The sequence below is a fragment of the Podarcis cretensis genome (assembly GCF_951804945.1).
Source record: "Podarcis cretensis genome assembly, chromosome: 7".
In the NCBI taxonomy this organism is placed as follows: Eukaryota; Metazoa; Chordata; class Lepidosauria; order Squamata; family Lacertidae; genus Podarcis; species Podarcis cretensis.
This window is the reverse complement of record NC_137176.1, coordinates 68,173,646-68,192,349: the sequence shown is the minus strand read 5'-3', so window position 1 is coordinate 68,192,349 and position 18,704 is coordinate 68,173,646. Positions and strand designations below refer to the sequence as shown.

The window sequence follows — 18,704 nt, the reverse complement described above, 5'->3', positions numbered from 1 at the left end:
GACGGAAAGCCAGCCGGCCGGGCTTTTGCTCCGCCCCGATTGTTGGATTCCGGCCAATCGAGAAGCGGCGGCAGGCCGGGCTCGGAAAGCGATTCGTCGCTTTCCGGCTGGCTCCGCCTCCGTGGCCGCTCGCCTAAGCTTAGTGCCTTTTGTTTGCTTGCTCGCTCGCTCGCTCGCGCTGGATTCCACCCAGGAGGACCACGGAGCGCGCACGTGCGCGGCGAGCAGCAGAAATTCAACCGGTAGAGCTTCTCCCAGGGCAGCTGTGCGGCGGGTGAAAAGGTTTAATGGGTTGTTAATCCTGGGGGGAGCTGGAGCACTTATGCGTGTGTGTGTTTAAGACTGTGGAATCCTGCGCATTATCTTGGCGCGAGGTTCAGGCCGCTGCTCCGCTCCCTTGAGAGAAGTTGCAGGGATTTGTCTTATCATTTCTACACCGCCTGATTGCAAATATACGGATCAGCTGTGTCATCCACCATCCAATCGCGGATTTTTATAGTGGGCTGAGCTGACGTTGAGCAACAGCACCGACAGGTGGGCGAGAGGCTGAGCAGAGTTTACAAACGTCCACTCCCTCATTTATTGCCCACCACACTTCCCCAGGACCCTGGTAACAGTGGTTTGCCATCTGCTCTCTCTGACCCAGGTACCTGCAGCCTTTTTCTAATTTTCCCTCTTTCCTCCAAGTGAACTGCTCAGCACAACAGGTGAGCTCAATACCATATTCCCACCCATCAAGCATCCTCTGTATGTGTCAATGGAAACTACTCTATTCCAAACTTAAAAATGAAAAGTGTAATGCCGGTGGTCAGCAAAAGAGGTTTAAGGACTCTCTCAAGGCAAATCTTTTAAAAATGCGGTATAAACACTGATAATTGGGAAGCACTGGCATGCAAGCGCTCCAATCGGAGAACAGCCTTTACCAAAGGTGTCATGGACTTAGAAAAAGCATAAACTCAAGAGTGAAAAGGAGAAAAGAGCTAAGAGAAAGTCACATTTGGCAAAGCCTCACCGCGATCAATTCCCGGTCAGAAACCAATGTCCCCACTGTGGAAGGACGTGTGGAACCAGAATTTGCCTCTACAGTCACTTACGGACTCACTGTTAAGATTGTGTTCATGGAAGACAATCATACTCGGCCATGAGTGATCACCAAAGAAGTTATGGCTTGTATGTTCTCACCAGCTGGCCATTCCGCAGCACTCCATATCTCTGCAAGAATCTGGGTTAGTCACATACATACCCCTTCTGCTTCCTTCTGGCTCTCACATGGGAATCAACCTAATTAGCATCCAAACTTATGGGGGGGAGACTCTAGAAGGAACAATGCTTTGGCACAGGCAAGCCCAACAGCATCAGACCCACCACCCAAAGAAGTGCTTCCCATATGGCCATGGGGAGCTGTAGGTTAATTCTATACTAATTCTACATTTTATTTGTGGTTCCTGCTGCCGTCCAACTGTTATTTTCTTCCCCTTATTTAGAAAAATGAGTGAAGATTTTATTGACGCCCAAGTACAAAAAGAGAGGGACAAGTAAACAAATGTATTTTACAATATCTACACAAAACATTTAGCATTAAGAGGATTAAATACGGTAATACAATATGACAGAAATTTACTCGCACATCTAGAATACTACTAAAGATTCACACGTTACAGGTACTTTAAAGGCTACTCTTCAGTGCTACAGAATTCCTTCATTTCAAAGCTTCACAACAAATATCCCTCTAACGTTATTTGTACAACAGACACTAAAATATTGTATACAGATAATTTAAGGGAAGGTGAGGAGATCAACCACACTACTGTTCCCAAATAACCAGCATGAATAAATAGAACCAAAATTGGATTGTTAAATAAAATACAAAAATGTTTTTGAAGTGTGCTCTCCTAGGAGTAGGATCCATCACACAGCAATGTGCTAGGTTCCTGTCTCCCACATTTTACAACTGTTCAGTTGGAAGTTCACAGAGCTCTTTTAACCTTACAAACTTTGGTCCCCATTCTTGGAGGTAATTATAATTTAGATCTTCCTCTATGCTGGAGAGGTCCAAGGAATGCAAGCTTCCACTCAAAGAGTGTTGGCACTCTTGGCAATAAACTTGCACAGTATCAGCTGGAAGGCTCTGCAAATCTTTGTCTGCATCCTGTTGTATTTGAGACACATAATATTTGAGGTCTGGGACCAAAGAAGAAGATTCTTTCAGGCATGCGTGATTCACAAGTGGGTTTCTTTGTGGTCCAGAATGTGATCTGAGGAGTGAAGCAGTGTTTCCTGAGGAAAGATGAGGTATACTTTGTAGAGGTTGCTTCAATGCATCTATATTATAAGCACTCTGGGGAGGAAATGGAAAGGAAACATTAAGTAAATAAAATTACTACCTTTAATTATTTTATCACACTTTTCATCACTTTCAAGTCTTTATTCTTTTTTCTATCCCAATGCCCTGGGAGGTCAGTCACTATTTGTCCTGTTTGACAAATGGTGACCATGGTAGTGAGATGGTGGACTTGCTCAAGGCCACATTCAGACCATGGTAGAGGAAGGAGGACTTTGCATTGGGTGTTTTACAGATCCAAGTCCATCTCTTCATTTGAGCCTTCCCCAATATGGTGGCCTCCAGAAGCTGTTGGACTCCAACTCCCATCAGCCCCAGCCAGCATGGCTGATGGTCACATGTGATGGGACTTGTGGTCCAAAACATCAGGAAAGAACTGGTTTGGGAAAGGCTGCTTTATCTACTGAATCACACTGATTCTCAAAAACTCAGTCAAATAAGTGGCAGTGCTTCACATATTAACCACTAGCCCCACCCACCAAATACACACTTCTACATACAATCAAGGTCAGGTCATACAAAATTTCTTAAAGATTTCTGCCTCCCTTCTGTAGGTCCACAGACTTACTAGCCAATGAACATACACTCAAACTTCATGTGTTGATGGTTGGGGAGAACCACTCATGCCAGACTTCTTAATTTACAGTGTATATAGTTTTCCCCACATGAAGATCAAGCTCTAAGAAATTTTTATTATATGAAAAAGCTTTCAGAGAACATTTTGGCAAAACGGCAGTCCTAGAGCAAGACCTCTGGCTGATTCCAGAGAAACAACACAGTTAAAATGCACAACGCCAGTTTTTCAAGAAGTTAATGCTAATTAATATTAAACACAAGACAGGAGAGACAGTGTCAAGTACCTTTTGTACTCAGAGTTGGTTTAGCCTCAGCTGAAAGTACTGTATTCAGTTTTATCTCTTCTTTTAAATGTGGCGACCAATAAAATTTGCGAGTACTCCAGACTCGGCTCTTGGATTTTGGGGGGCGCTCAGACAAGGCAACCCTGGCCCTCTTAACCTGGAAGAAGCAGGTCACGCAAACTGAGAATCCTCTCGTGCTGCCACTGGGAGGGGGAGGGCTCCATACAAAAGGAGAATGGTGGGATGATGGGCCATCTTGAAGCCTCCTCAGAAGCACACCTCATCATCCCCTGAGCCAGCCCTGGAGTACTCAAAGGGGAATTCACATGTCTCCGTACAGTAAAGGACTACATGGAGGGTCTGTGTGGGCTAGCACAGTTGTGCGATACTACCACCACACTCTGTAACATCTGTGTGTTCAGTGGCATCAGGAAGAGTTGTACCCACATACAGATGTACACAGGTAGAACTTCCAATTTCAACTGAACATGGGGAACGTCGCAGTGACAGGTAAGGCCCTATGATGATCCCTTCCATGTGGAGGGGTTCATGTGAACCACCCTAAAGGAAAGTGGCAATGACAAAAAGGGGAGAGACGTGAAACATAAGGGAGGTCTATGGGAACTCAAATGTTTACCTCAGACAAATACGTCTGGGCAGGTGAATGTGGTCCAGGATGCTAAGAAGTCAGGGCCTGGGTTTCTTTAAATCAATGAGAATATTTGAGGGATAGGCATCAGGGATAAAATCAAGGGCAAAGAGGGTCTTATCACAAAGGCAACATCTCTTTCCCATTACAATTCTGGAAGTGGTTGTGACACTTATTTCCTCACTGACCCACCCATTCCCAGCCTCCTAGTTTTGGTTTTTTAAACTTTCATGGCATACTTCCTGTATCAAACCCACAGCCCATGCTTTGCTAGTCAATTAAACTGTTCCATTTGGAACCTCGCAGCAAGAGGCTTATAAAGGATGGACTTCAGTACCTGGTCAGGTAAGCTGCATACAGGTTGGCAGTGGCTGCATTATGCAACTGTAATTTCTAATCTCTTCCAGTTTTGTAAGAATGTAACTAAGATTTGTTTTGTGACACCAAAACAGTAATAAAAACTAATTAAAAAAAACTGGAAGCACAAATATTCTTTGCAATGATAATTCTTGTCTGGAGAGTAATTTTTTTTTTGGGGGGGGGGGTTATGTCTTTTACCCCTGATTATCTTTCCCCCTATATTCACTCTTCTTTTCTTCATCTCCCCCCCCACCCTTATTCATATTGTAAACTGCTTTGTAAACAAAACTTGAAAGCAATAAATAAATATTAATTTTATGCAGTCCTAAACCTGCACACTAGGGAGTAATCCCCACCGAACACAGTGGGGCTTACTTTTGAGTAAACATGGACAGCATTATGCTTTAGCTATGGTTAAGTATTTCATTTACCAAACTTTTCCCCTGACAAAACAGTTCGCAATCATGCCTTCAAAATGTTTACTTCTTTTTTATTTCTCTGATGCATATTTGAATCTGGCCTATTAAGGAATTTAAAATGCTGTTGTGATGCCATACCAGGTCATGCAAAACCATACCAGGTCATGCTCCCCTCCACCCTCCTCATTATAATTGAAGATGTTTTCTCTAACATCTTCCCAGCTTTCGTGTTCCTCAGGGATGTGGTAAATTCCTCCTTTCCGAAACCTTGATCTCCCCCACTGACTCCACACAGTATAGGAAACTAATAAACCTGAGGAAGGAAAAAGAAAGAAAAAAGAAACATTGGTTATGAGCAGCCTTCAACCTGCAGAGCATAGCTGTATACAATTCATAAAGAAGAAAAGCAAAGCATTTAAGGTTTATATTCGTATGGAGGAAATTCCGTGTTTTAATTTAAGGGTCAATTAAACAAAAGTACATTTTTCAGGAGTGTAATGAATCATCTATATCTTAACATCAAGCTTCATTAAAAGGGTATTTTACTTACCTACAGGAATCCACTAGGACATTTAAATAGAGGGCATTTTGGCCAGTCTCTGGCCTTTCACCAATCCTGAGTAAATAAGATACCCAAAGTAAGTAAAACACTGTTTTAATGAAGATTAAAGTGGTATTATAAATTGAGTCATTACTTTTCTGAGACATGTACACAGCGGCCGCATTTGTATGCTCGTATCTTGACTTAAGCTGAGGTGCATGAGCCTTTTACTCATGCCTGCAGCCCCTTCCTTCCTCTCCCCTTGCTGCAAACCACGATGAAATGAGGAAGTCTGTCAATAACCAGAGTTTCCCATTTCATCTAAATCATGAAACTATTGGTGCCAGCTTCAGAACAAGTCAGGATATTAAATCACAGTTTGAATCTGGTTTAATATATCTTGGCTTGTTCAATAGTTACCTGTAATAGTTGCTATAGCTATATGTTACTTCCAGGGTGAGACTCTGCATGTCTCTGTATACTAGTCTTTGGGGAACAACAGTGGGAGAGAGCAATTGCCCTCATCTTGTGTACTTTCCACAGGCATCTGGCTAGCTGCTGTGGAAAGCAGGATGCTTGGCAGATAGGCTCTGATCCAGCCTGGCTCCTCCCACATCCAAAGAGAGAAGCGAAGGGGCTGCAAAAACATGAGTAAATAGCTTGTGCTTGTATCAGCAGAAATATCACCATCCAAGCTGACTCTTTATTTGAAGGAGTCTTTTATTTTGGTTTATTTCCTGCCTTTCCTCCAGGCAATGTACATGATCCTCGGGCTCATTTTTATCCTTCCCGAGTTAACAATTCATTCAAAGCTGAGCTCAGTTTTGCATTTCGGTTTTCAAAGTCCTAAGCACAGGGTTAAATGCAGGGAGGCAGCCTTGGAGGTTCAAGTGAGGGATCTCCCACTGCCAAGCCCCATGCATCTGTGGAGCTCCACTGAACACAGAAGGGGAGCCCTGGGTACACAACCAGCTTTAGCAAGACTGCTCAGCTCTTATCCAAATGCACACAGCAGGGGAGTAGAATCACACCCAGTGGCCCTTTCTTTCCCTACAGTAGTTGCCCACAGAGCCCAACATAGCAGCATTCTGAGGTCCGATGTAAATGCCAGGTCCTGGACCCAGTTGCCCAATGCTGATCTGAGCACCAGGGCAGGGAATTTTACGGGGTGCACAGAGGAGCAGTGGGACTAGGCCTGCCATATATATTCAAAACAATGTAGATAAGCTTCCGTTTTGTCTAGCACGTGTGCCAATCTTGACCAAGAACTACTGAAGACATAGATGGGGAGATGGGAAGAACTGGGGTGAGGGAAAGGAAGGAAGAATGTAGCCAGATCTCCATGGAGTATCTTTTACTAACAGTTGTTAAAGCAGTACAGGAAGGCAGAGGCGTTGCTAAGCGTCCTCATTTCAATACAGTATTAAGATGTAGCACAAGAGAGGTGAAACTTTCCTACCTAGAAAAACAAGCAGGCACATGCTGATAGCCAAGATGGAACCAGAGCTGAGCCCCACGGGTCTTCCTGCTTTCACGGGGCCAACTTCACACCATTTCCCTTTATAACCTTCAGGGCACTGGCAGACGTACTTGTCTCGGGACTGGGCCACACAGGTGCCTCCATTCCTGCAGTTCCAGTGCCCGCAGGGCGACGATGTGCACTGTTTCAGGCCCGTGAGATTATCCATCACTTCCACTTTGCCAGCTGGGCACCTGGATGAAGAGAAACCCACCGTTTTCATAAAAGAGATAAAACATGAAGCCGCCCTGTTATTTTGCAATGTTTATAAATGCAAAGGAACGATCAGAAATCCCTTTCCAGGGCAATTTGATAAGCATCCATTTTGGGGACCCACAAGTTCCTTTAGGGGAGTGAGCAGAACCAGTGGCTGAAATAACGGCAGGTACCTTTTGGGTCCCACCTAAGCTGCTTTTGTCTCTGGATGTCTCCAGGCTCCACTATTTTGCGGGAGGGATTCAAGCATACACAGTGATACCTTGGGTTAAGTACTTAATTCATTCTGGAAATCTGTTCTTAAACTAAAACTGTTCTTAACCTGAAGTACCACTTTAGCTAATGGGGCCTCCTGCTGCCGCCGCACGATTTCTGTTCTCATCCTGAAGCAAAGTTCTTAACCCGAGGTAATATTTCTGGGTTAGCAGAGTCTGTAACCTGAAGCGTATGTAACCCGAGGTACCACTCTACCAGAAATTCAGGTTTGCATAATTAAAGTAGATAGGGGCACTCTATTGCCCTAGTGCAGAGCTCAACAAACTGTCTCAGCAGGGGGCCAGTCCACTGTCCCTCAGACATTTGGGGGGGGGGGGGGGCTGACTATATTTTGAAGAAAAAAAAGGAAGGAGTTCCTATGCCCCACAAATAACCTAGAGATGCATTTTAAATAAACGGACACATTCTACTCGTGTAAAAACACGCTGATTCCCGGACCATCCGCGGGCTGGATTTAGAAGGCGATTGGGCTGGATCCGGGCTCCAGGCCTTAGTTTGCCTACCCATGCCCTAGCGCAACAAACCCAATTAATAGGAACGGCAAATGGACTCTGATGGGGAAAATGCACTGAAAGTTGTGGGGTTAGCAGGAAAATGTGTTAACACTCCATGAGCAAAGCAGTGTGACTGTTCATTGTTACAGAACTGCCATGTAAATGAATCGGAATGCATGCTCAATGAAGGCCAGACACAGCGTAAGCTTTGTGCAAGCAAAGCAGGATCAATGCAGAATAAACAGATCGCCTGGGAGGAGCACCTATCATGTGTGGCTGTGCTCCTGAAATGATGGACCAGAGGCAACACTTCCTGTGGTCCCTTGGTGATGTGTGCAGGCCAATAAGGACCCTGGACTACTTGGTGCCCCTCTAAAAGCAAGGGATGGGAACGGAGTGATTTTTCGAAAGTGGTGCAATGCTCTCTAGCCCCCTTAAGCCAGTGCTTGCCTGCTCCTGCATCAATGTTTATGCCCTCTACAGACGAGTTAGAACGGTTATCACAAAATCTGGAACGACGGCAGGAAATGTTCTCGGGAACAGATGATGTCCCAGAAAGTAAGCTAGTCCCATCTCCCAACTAAAGCAAAAATGCAAAGCTCTCTGGGTGCAGGTGGCGAGGTTCCTTTCTTGTCTGTGGGCAGTAACTCATGCACATTGGTGTTGCGGCAAAAAGACTTAACAAGGGACATTTACATTCGGGTGCTACATATGGTAGGTGTAATGGTTATAAGGGGGTTGCTCATGCGTAAGTTGCCGCCACTCCTGGCTAGGTTGCCTGGTTGAACCCTTTCCCTCTGGACAGCCTTGCACTCATGGCTGTCTCAGTCACTGGCAGAATCCGTCAGTGGGCGTTTCTTGAACTTCTTCCAGCAAAGAAGTTCTTTGACGCCCAGTCGCCTCCTACTCTCCCTGTGCGGAAGTCTTCTGCGCAGGGAGGGTGTGGGCAGCGGAGGACCCGTGCTCTCCCCGCTGGTCTCCGGCGAGGAGTCCAGGAGCCTTTTCTCCGATTCCCCCATCTGCCCCCCTTCTCCACTGGTGCTACGCTGATTTCCTTCCCCAGTGGATGGGCTGCCTCTCTCCCTACTGGGACCCTCTCCGGCATCCCTCTGGAGCCCTCTCTCCTCCTTTGGCTCCGATGGCAGTTCCCTGACAGTAGGGTTACTGCTGGCTTGTTTCCTTCCAAGAGAAGACCCTTGGTGGATCAGCCCAATGGGCCACCTAGGCTGGCATTCTGTTCTCACCGTGGCCAACCAGTTGATTTTACAAAAGGAAAAAGAATTCAAAAGGAAATGAGAACAAAGCAAGACCAGGGTATATATACCTGCACTCATACTTCCTCCAAAGGTCTACGCAGTGGAAAGGGCTGTAACAGGGCTGGCTGCTGCAAGAGCTGGAATGGCAACCTATTGTGATGCCCTGCTGCTCCACAATGAAGCTGTATTCAGTGCTTTTGCCATCCACAAGAAGAGGCTGGCCATTCAGGCGGACATCCCTCATACAGCCTGCAGGGGGCACCAGAAGGAAGAGAGGCTTAAGTGAGCTTCGTTGTAAACGGTCCTCCTTTAACCGGAGTGTAGTGCGACATCAGAAGTGGTGATAGTGCATTGCACCGATGTTCAGTGAACCCTGGATGTCACTCAAGTCAGGAGCATCATGCTGGCGCAGCGATGCAGAAAACTGCTAATCTTGTCAAGTACAGCACAGTGCAAAGCTGTCCCATAACAGAGAAATGGGCGGAGACAATGAGAACCACTTTGCAATGCACCATCTTGAAAGGTTATTCCATTGCTATTGAACAAGCAGTAAAAGCGCAACACCTATTACCCGTTACAATTGCATTCCATTGATACAACACGGAAAAAGCCACAGTTATGGGGAGAAACGTTGATGATGATGATAAATATTTTTTAAATGAATGGCTTCCTAGGGTGGAAGGCATTTTCAGTGGGGGCCCCAAACATGGAAGAAATGGGTGGTGCAAATTCTTATAAGCTGCTCCTGATCTTCTTAGATATGCTGTACAATCCAGAACTGGTAGTACTGTTAAATTAGTGGGCCCATTTCTGGTCTTGGGAAATGCCCAGTGCTGCTACCCTCTGGAGGAAGTTCTGAGCTGCACATCCTTAGTGGTTCTACAAAGGACATGAGCAATTTTTACTGGTTTTCAAATTTTCCGAGTCCATCAGACACACCACCTACCTTGGAAATCACTTTCTGAACCGTTAGCAAGGCGGTTTCCGAGCACAATGCTTGCCAAATTAATTTCAAACTGTCCGCTCGATCCCAGAATGGCCGAAGTCTCATGATCGCCTCCACCATCATTGATACGCAAATAAAATTCATTGTGATACCGCTGTAAGGCTAGTTCAACCCACTGACCGTTGTCTATGTGCACAGTGCTTAACTGAAGCGTGTGGTCTTTGTCTCCCAAATTGAATCTCACACCAAAATGTCCACCAATTACCTGCATGGAGACATGAGAAGCATGGTATTGATATATAATCTTACGGAAGACACATACAGCATACTTAAAAGATCTGAGTGTTTCATGGGAGCAAACTGTTGTTCTTTGCAGTGGGAAAAGTGCTCTGCTCCAATTAAGTTTTTAAAAGATTAAAGAAACTTTTCAGAAAATGCAACTTTTTAACTGGAAACCCATTTAACTGGGAAATTAAAAAAATAATAATTGTTGTGTTGTGTCTAACATAGTCACAGGAGAAAACAGCTGTAGAATTATGTAATATGAAAAAGCAACTTTCTTTGTTAAGTATCTGGGATGGTCATGTATGCAATTTGTGCTTGACAGATGGATGCTGGCTGCAGCCAGAATCTCAATAGCACAAAGGCAGCTGGACAGCTCAGCTGGTTAGAGCACGGTGGTGACTGAAGCCAAGGTTGCAGGTTCAATCCCCGTAAGGGACAGCTGCATATTCCTGCATTGCAGAGGGCTAGAATAGATGATACTCAGGGTCCCTTCCAACTCTATGATGATTCTATGAAAGGTAGAAAACACTGAAGGCCTTATAGTTAACACGTTGTTATAGAACTATCCATTTCAGAGAGGATTACCCACAATTTAAAGGTCTCCAATGGGTCAAAAGACCCAGATTGTTTTTATGCTTTATTTCTTGCCCTTTTGGAACTGATGCAAATTATTCTCTACCAGCACTGATGAGGGAAATCTGGTTTGTCTTTTCCTTAACATCAATGTATGATGTGACACTTACTTTTACTTAATTTTATTTTCTGCTCCTGTAATTGCTGGTTGTTTTTTTTAAAAATTAAAATAAAAGTGTTCATGGAAAAACAGTGGATTAACTGTTTACCTCCACTCTAATGTATCCGCTTCCATCCGAAGATGCCATACTGAGAAGAGTGCAGAAGGACATCCTTGTGCGTACTGCAAGTTGGACACGTGTGTGGTATGCATTAAACAGCGTTTTCAGTTCATAGTGAATCCAACTATCCTTTCCAAAAGTCCATTCTGGAAGAGCTAAATGTGAAAGGACAGACTAAGGTCATACTGTAATAATTTGGACTTTCCCACCTCCCTTTTACTTCCTAAGTGTCTACTATGAGTGTATATTTTATTAAAATCAAAGAGACTTTATTAGGGCACAAGGTTTTGTGGACCACAGCCAACTACATTACTGCAGGAAGGTGTTCTACTAAGCTGGCAGGCATAAACACAACACATTTATTGACTAAAAATATTAGCTTGCATTTTATTTTGGTTAGGGACAAAATTGTATCTAGTACTCAGCACCTCCACACTCCATTTACCGAAAGTCCCTATTCCTTGTTATGGAAGCAGAATAGATTATGCAGCGCTTAAGTAAAAAATACACAAAATTAGGGGTGGGAGCATGGCACAAAATGCACTCCTAACGGAAAAACTAACAAATCCATCTCATTAAAATCAAAACCGGAACCAACTCTACTCCGTGATGAGTCCACTGCCTTGTTGCCAGAGTCTTTTCCTTGGGATTACTGAGATTTCCCCCACAATGCAAACCGAACCTTTGTCACATCTTGCTCCTGTGTAGCCAGTGAAACAGTCGCAGTTAAAAGAGCCCCAGTCACCAATGCATTTGCCATGGGTGCCACAGGAAGACACACCAGATTTCTGGCACAGCCCGTCAGTCAGAGAGCAGCCTGGTGCACTGTTCCAGGACTCTGCAGGATGCTCTAAATTGTATACCTATAGAAAAATAGATAAGCAAGAAGAACGGCAGTAAGCAGCTGCAGGTAGAATGGGATGGCAGGGAGCTGGGGGAGAATGTGCGATGCCTTGATGGTCTTACCTGGCTATCGAGGACAACATTCCGGATGCAGCCAACAAACCCTCTGAAATGCTTTTGTGACGTATGGTAGGGCTGGGCCTTCTTCACTCCACCCAGCTGGAGAGGCTGGTGAACGTTGAGAAATCTACCAACAGCAAGAGAATTAGAAAGGTAGAAAGCAAAAAAGCAAAACACACCCCACAGTTCTAATAAACCTACAGCCAACCTAGATAAGGATATCTGCTAGCCTTTGAGGAAAGGAAGACGAAGAAGAAGAAGAAGAGGAGGAGGAGTTTGGATTTGATATCCCGTTTTATCACTACCCGAAGGAGTCTCAAAGCGGCTAACATTCTCCTTTCCCTTCCTCCTCCACAACAAACACTCTGTGAGTTGAGTGGGGCTGAGAAAGTGTGACTGGGCCAAGGTCACCCAGCAGCTGCATGTGGAGGAGCAGGGAAGCGAACCCGGTTCACCAAATTATGAGTCTACCGCTCTTAACCACTACACCACACTGGCTCTCAGTGTGGAACACAGGAAGATGCCCTATACTGAGTCAGACCGCTGGTTCATCTAGCTGCCAACACTGACAGGCAGCAGCTCTCCATGGATTCAGACTATGGCTGTGTACACACCATGCATTTAAAGCACATGGCTCCCCCCCAAAGGATCCTTGGAACGGTAGCTAAACTAAGAACCCCAAACAGAAGGCAGGTTGTTGACAACTGAACAGTATGATGTCTGAAGTGGCCCAAAGAATCAAAGGCTATCTTTAAACAAGTCACTAACCTGCATGTCTTGCGGCGTAATGAAATTTGCTGACTTAGCGCACGGCCCTACCAATTCAAATTGGCCTGCATCAATTAACCAATCTAAACTCAAGTTGATTGATCTACCAGTCAAAGCTTATACTTCCAGTATTTTACCTCTCACTTCCTGGAGTCTCAGAAGAAACCTTACAGGCAGATTTATCTGCCCTCGACACTCCCTGCAGGGCACCGACGCTGTTCATAACAGAGACATTTACGCAGTGGTCCAAGATCAGCTGTACTTTCTAAAGTGGAAAATATATTTATGTTGACTCAGATTGGAGCTGGAGCACTGGAGACTCGTCTCTCCTGCCCCCTGTGCCAATTCCCCAACCAAATTATTCCACCTGAGAAAAAAATGCATCTACCCATGTAGCATCTAATCACAAATCTAATTTCCTCCCTTAGTTACTCTACAAATGTGACTTCCATTCAGGATAAACTAACATTTAAAAAAAATCTATGCTCAAATAAAGATTGAGTGTGAAAGCTCAAAAACTTCTAGAGTCCTTTTGGGGTAAGCTTTACACTTGCCTTTCCATCGTTGATTATGTTTATGTTATGCCAGCGCCGATCAGCGACGTTGACTTTCTCCGACAGCTGCAGAAGCAGTGCCCCCGAGCCATGGCTCAAAGTTAGCAATGGAACGCCCTCCGAGAGCTCTGTTTAATGAAAGAGAAAAGCATATTGGGTGGTTTTCTTCCTTGAGAATTATGATTCTGTATTTCGCTTGATCCTTGTTGACATGCACTTCTTTTGTACCATCTAAGACAAGCATCCCCAAACTCGGCCCTCCAGATGTTTTGGGACAACAACTCCCATCATCCCTAACTTACAGGACCAGTGGTCAGGGATGATGGAAGTTGTAGTCCCAAAAACATCTGGAGGCCTGAGTTTGGGCATGCCTGATCCAAGACTACAAGAACTCACATTACCTTCATGCAGGAGGAGCTTGCCCAGTGGAAGAGGAGTTGGCCACAGCAACAGCCTCCCAAGGAGAAGCGTCGGTGTCGCTTACCAGGAGTGGGGGAAGGGGGATGCGACTTAGAGGATGCACCAGCAGGACTGCTCAGTTGGCTCCACCAGTGCATCCGTGCAGCCCTGACCTTGCTGCTGCCTCGCCCTACCTAGAAGTAGCAGTGATGCTACTGCAGGGAGGCTATTCCTGTGGCTGCACCCCACCAGTCAAGCCGCTCCTGGCTTTGCATGCCCTCAGCTGAGATAGCTCAGTTGGTAGAGAATGAGACTCTTAATCTCACATGGCGTGAGTTTGAGCCCCACGTTGGGCAAAAGATTCCTGCACTGCGAGGCTTGGACTAGATGACCCTTGCGATCTCTTCCAATTCTATGAGTCCAGTATAAATACAGTTGGAAGAGGAATATACCTTAGGTATAGAGAGCAAAATGAGAAATAATAATAATAAGTTTATTATTTATACCCCGCCCAACTGACTGGGTTGTCCCAGCCATTCTGGGCAGCTTCCAACAGAATAAAACACGGCAAACAAATATCAAGCATTAAAAACTTCCCTATGCAGGGCTGCCTTCAGATGTCTTCAGAAAGTTGTGCAGTTGTTTATCTCCTTGACATCTGGTGGGAGGGTGTTCCACAGGGCGGGTGCCGCTACCAAGAAGGGCCTCTGCCTTGTTCCTTTTAAACTTCACTTCTCACAGTGAGGGAACCGCCAGAAGGCCCTTGGAGCTGGACCTCAGTGTCTGTACTGTCATAGTCCAGAGGCCTTTGGAATCACTTCCACTGCTCTACCCATTTTGCCTCTGGCCCTACCCATCACTAGCATGTGGCCCTGAGGGAATGCCGGGGGGATGGGGGATGGTTCCCAACCCCTGCTTTATGATCCAGTAGTACAGAAGGAGAGAAACAGAAATCTTTCACCTAGGGCAATGAAATCCTCTGCTTCCCCCGGCTTCAGGCGTGTCATGGGCCCGTTGTAAAGCAGAAGTCCATTGGCTGCTTCGGTAATGAAATCCAGCGAGATACGGCTCTGAAAGCAAGGCTTGAGGGTCGGGAACCAGGCATATCCGTGTCCTCGGAAGGTGTGCTGTGTCTGCTGGCATTCAGGCCCATGGAAAGCCATGGGGCACTTGCAGCTGCAGAAATAAACTGACGTGTTATTCCTGCCCCTCTCTCTACCCCTAGGCCGGCAGACATTGCAAGTCAGAGAGCATAGCAGCTACCCTTTGCCACCGGAAGAATGGTTTCTAGGACTCACCTTATTCTTCCTGATAGTTAGTTGTTTAAACTGATTTTAGTATATTATTTGTACATTACTTAACCCGCCTCGAGATCTTCTGGTGAAGGGCAGGCAACAACCCCCCCCCTTTTTCAAGATTATTGTTAGTAGTAGTAACGTACAGATGGAGTTTCTTCACACAGCACATAGTTAAACTATGTAACTCACTCCAGCAGGAGGCAGTGAGGGCCACTAAGATGGGTGGCTTGGCTAATGAGCAGGGGTGATGGGAGTTGTAGTCCAGTGACATTTAGAGGGCCACAGGTTCCCCACCTTGGGTTATGGTGTCAGATGAGGGCAGGGAAGAATTCTCCTCAGCCGTTAAGCTCAATGGATGACCCTGAAATAGCCGTTATTTCTCAGAATTATGTACTTCAGTGTGTTGTTGTGAGGATTAAAAAGGAGGGGATGGGGGTGGGACTATGTACACTGCCTTGAGTTCCTCAGAAGGAAGGTGGTATATATCTCCTACATACACACACTAAACCTAACAAAACAAAATTCTTCTAAATTCTTTGGTATAAGTGTCTCTAAAGGGCCTAATGGACATCCACAAATAAAGAAATGGGAAAGTTCACTGTACAGTGAGAAGTACTCAAGAGATGCAGACAATGTTTCAGGCGGAGAAAGGAGACAAAAACCCAAAGCATTTTTTGCAGGGGAATAATTTCCTTTCAGATATAATGGGTCCACTTCTATTCATTGGTTGTAGGAAAGAGTTGACGGGGAGGCAAGAGGAGCTATTCTTAAGCTTGAAACCATAGATATTTAACTGCAAAGCCCAACATTGCCATCTTGTGTCTTGGAAAAATATGACAGCCATGAAGCCATTTCAGAAACATGTCTGGGGTCAAAGATGTATAATTCTGCAAAACCTGGGATTCTCCCAAGCTTCAAGATACTTCCCTCTTGTGTGCAAATGGTGTTGTTTCAGCTACGTTAGAATTGGTTATTAGCATATAAGGGGACCCGAGTATATAATCTGTGAATGCTATTTCCTTTATTGTTGGAATTTTTGTAATCCGCCTTGAACATTTCTTCACTATAAAGCCTCTTGAGACTTGTCCGGTCTCTAAGGCCAGGTCACCAGGTCACTGTGTGTCAACCGCGCCCACATTTTCCACACTTTGATGTCAGGAGCGGGAAGTTCGTGAGGCAAACCTTCAAGCTGTGACAGCAACGGAAGGAGGGGGAGCCCATTCTTCCTTTGCAGCCTTTCAAATCGCAAGGCTTTATATGATGTCATGTGATTGGCAGTTGAGTGGCCCCGCCCCCCGCCCCCCCGCCTGTCAAAAGAGGCCTGCAGAGGGTTGGCCACTTTCGAATCTGGAGCTCTACCATGATCCAGTTCCCCATCCCCACATAAAGGTTGGCACTTTTTAAAAACAACAACACAACTCAACCATGAGCCAATCTACTAACCTGTAGCCCAGGTCTGTGTCTGTACAGGTGCCACCATTAAAGCATGGATTGATCCGGTAGGAGGAACAAGAATGGTGCTTTCTCTCCCGAGCTTCGCAAGTACACTGGGCACTGCTCAGTACTGTAATGGAGGCCAGCAAAACATTCCCGGAAGAAGTAATCGTGGGAAGAGCACTGAATTCATTTTTGCTGGTGCATCCGGCGCTATGAGAGCAGTTTTCAGTTGCACACTCATCTATGCCAACTTGTGTGATGCTGATATTCAGGATGGTTTCCAGCTGTTGTGGGTTAGACCTAGTTTTCAGCATTTTTTTTTTTTTTTAAAGGAACCCCAAATGCACAAGAGAACTAGACTAAAAACACCTCTTTGAAGACTCTACAGGTGCCTTCACAAATGATACCTTTGGGGCTCTGCTGCAGTTGTCTCATAGCAAGCAGGGCCCTGCAATGTATTTGTTCTTAAAAAGTCTGGACTGAATTAGATTAAACCCAATGGGCAGCTTTCAGCAACCCTGGTACCCTCCGGATGTTTTGGACAACAACTACCATCAGCTCTCCTCCAATAACCCACTGGACCCACCCTGTGAAGTCTCCTTCAGCCAGCTCTAAGAAGCCAAGACAGGAAAGGGGGCAGGTTAATGGCCTTGCTTCTCCAAGCAGCTTCCCCACTCCAATAACTGAAACTGTCCGTTCACTGGGCAAGCTATAACTGTGATGTCCAGCTCTGTGTGACTCTTGAGCCATTTTGTCCCTCAGGAATTTTTTATTTCTTATTGCATTTAGAAATCTGTAAAATCGTTACAGCAGGCTTCTGAGGACATAAGAGCAACACTCTCTTGGCCACATAGCAAGAGTCCACTCACCACTTGGAAAAGTTTTGCTGGATGGCTTTTCCTGCTATCATCGCCCAACGGTAAGAACGGCAATACAGTCATACCTTGGAAGTCGAATGCCTTATGACTCGAACCTTTTGACTCCCAAACACTGCAAACCCGGAAGTGAGTGTTCCAGTTTGCAAACGTTCTTTGGAACCCGAACATCCAACATGGGTTCCACGGCTTCAGATTGGCTGCAGGAGCTTCCTGCAGCCAATCAGAAGCCGCACCTTGGTTTCCAAACGTTTTGGAAGCCGGACAGACTTTTGGAACAGATCCATTCGACTTCGGAGGTACGACTGTATATCCTGAGGTTCAGACTGGGATTTACACTACCTGTGCTCCAGCTGCCCCCTCCCCCCCATTTTTTTTTTTTTGCCTGCACACCACCAGGTGTTTAGGAAACCATCAGATTCCACCAGTCCCCACAGGTGGGGCATCTCAACAGGTCCACTCCCCCTGCAGAGTGGAGTTCTTTGGGGGAAAGACTATCTTCAAACCTGTTTGATCATGAAGTAGCTGCCGTGTGTTTCCCATGCAAAATTGCACTCTCAAAATCTGGAATAAAATTTAGAAGGAAATCCACAAAGATTCCATCAGATAGGTTCTGTAGAGACTTCATTAAAAATGTTGCCTAGAATTGCAAGTTGTTAGGGTGGGGGGTATGACAAACAAACACCACTTACCCGTGCTTTGGACACAGCGACATTTCCGTTAAGTTTTTCTGCTTTGTAATAGGGTGATCCATGAATTGCAAACCATACATCTACTCCTTGTGTTTTGCCTGGGCTGTTCAAGACACTGAAGATGTGGACATTTTCAAGTTGGGCTGGTATGATTTCTGAAAAAAGCTTCTTCATTTGGTTGTACTTACTTTCACTCTCAGATGACTGATATATAAAATCCTCTGCAGTGATATCTGTAAATATATATACACACGCAAATTTCCAAGCCTGACACTGAAGCAACGGTGAAATAAAAACCTTCAGGCATCTCCTCTCTAAAAGGCAAGACCACTTCCAGAAAGTTAATAGGAATTCATCCCTTGAAAATTTATCCAATCTCACACCTAAACCTTAATTTTTTTAAACACATACTACTTTACCAACATCTTGGTATTCCATGGTTACCGGTGGCCTCTACCAAGGGGCAAGACATGTTGCAGGAAACTTTGGGCTATTAAACTGACCTGAAATCCTGGTTTTGGGGGATGCCATGACTAGGTATGGGGGAGATATTTGATTCAGTTCATATGTAAAGGTGGACATGCCAAATTTTGCACGCACAGGAAAAAAATCACGACCTGAAACACAGCCATCGTTTGAAATTCACACTTCTCTGAATTTTGCAATGCAGCTTTCTAGTCAAGTGATGTATACAAAATGCAT

At 45.3% G+C, this 18,704-nt stretch overlaps 1 protein-coding gene across 8 annotated transcripts in view; it reads right to left on the bottom strand.

Annotated features, from left to right (window-relative positions):
• Positions 1-1,530: 1,530 nt before the first annotated feature.
• The window catches only part of LOC307220697 (neural-cadherin-like), a 58,649-nt gene continuing 41,475 nt past the window's right edge, over positions 1,531-18,704 (bottom strand). Inside the window, exons 21-34 of one of the 8 annotated variants that reach the window (XM_079984703.1) lie at positions 18,003-18,235; positions 16,442-16,719; positions 14,662-14,876; positions 13,298-13,429; positions 12,885-13,008; positions 11,983-12,106; positions 11,699-11,879; positions 11,005-11,171; positions 9,878-10,142; positions 9,000-9,180; positions 6,630-6,883; positions 4,788-4,942; positions 3,202-3,358; positions 2,200-2,338 (exon numbers count right to left, since the gene is read on the bottom strand). In XM_079984703.1, coding sequence (XP_079840829.1) covers positions 2,328-2,338; positions 3,202-3,358; positions 4,788-4,942; positions 6,630-6,883; positions 9,000-9,180; positions 9,878-10,142; positions 11,005-11,171; positions 11,699-11,879; positions 11,983-12,106; positions 12,885-13,008; positions 13,298-13,429; positions 14,662-14,876; positions 16,442-16,719; positions 18,003-18,235 — 2,477 coding nt within the window. In that variant the 3' untranslated portion in view covers positions 2,200-2,327. Of the gene's footprint in view, positions 2,339-3,201; positions 3,359-4,767; positions 4,943-5,179; positions 5,246-6,629; positions 6,884-8,999; positions 9,181-9,877; positions 10,143-11,004; positions 11,172-11,698; positions 11,880-11,982; positions 12,107-12,747; positions 12,795-12,884; positions 13,009-13,297; positions 13,430-14,661; positions 14,877-16,441; positions 16,720-18,002; positions 18,236-18,704 lie in introns of those variants that run through there. The other 7 variants (XM_079984704.1, XR_013841052.1, XM_079984701.1 and 4 more) reach the window with 7 other exon arrangements.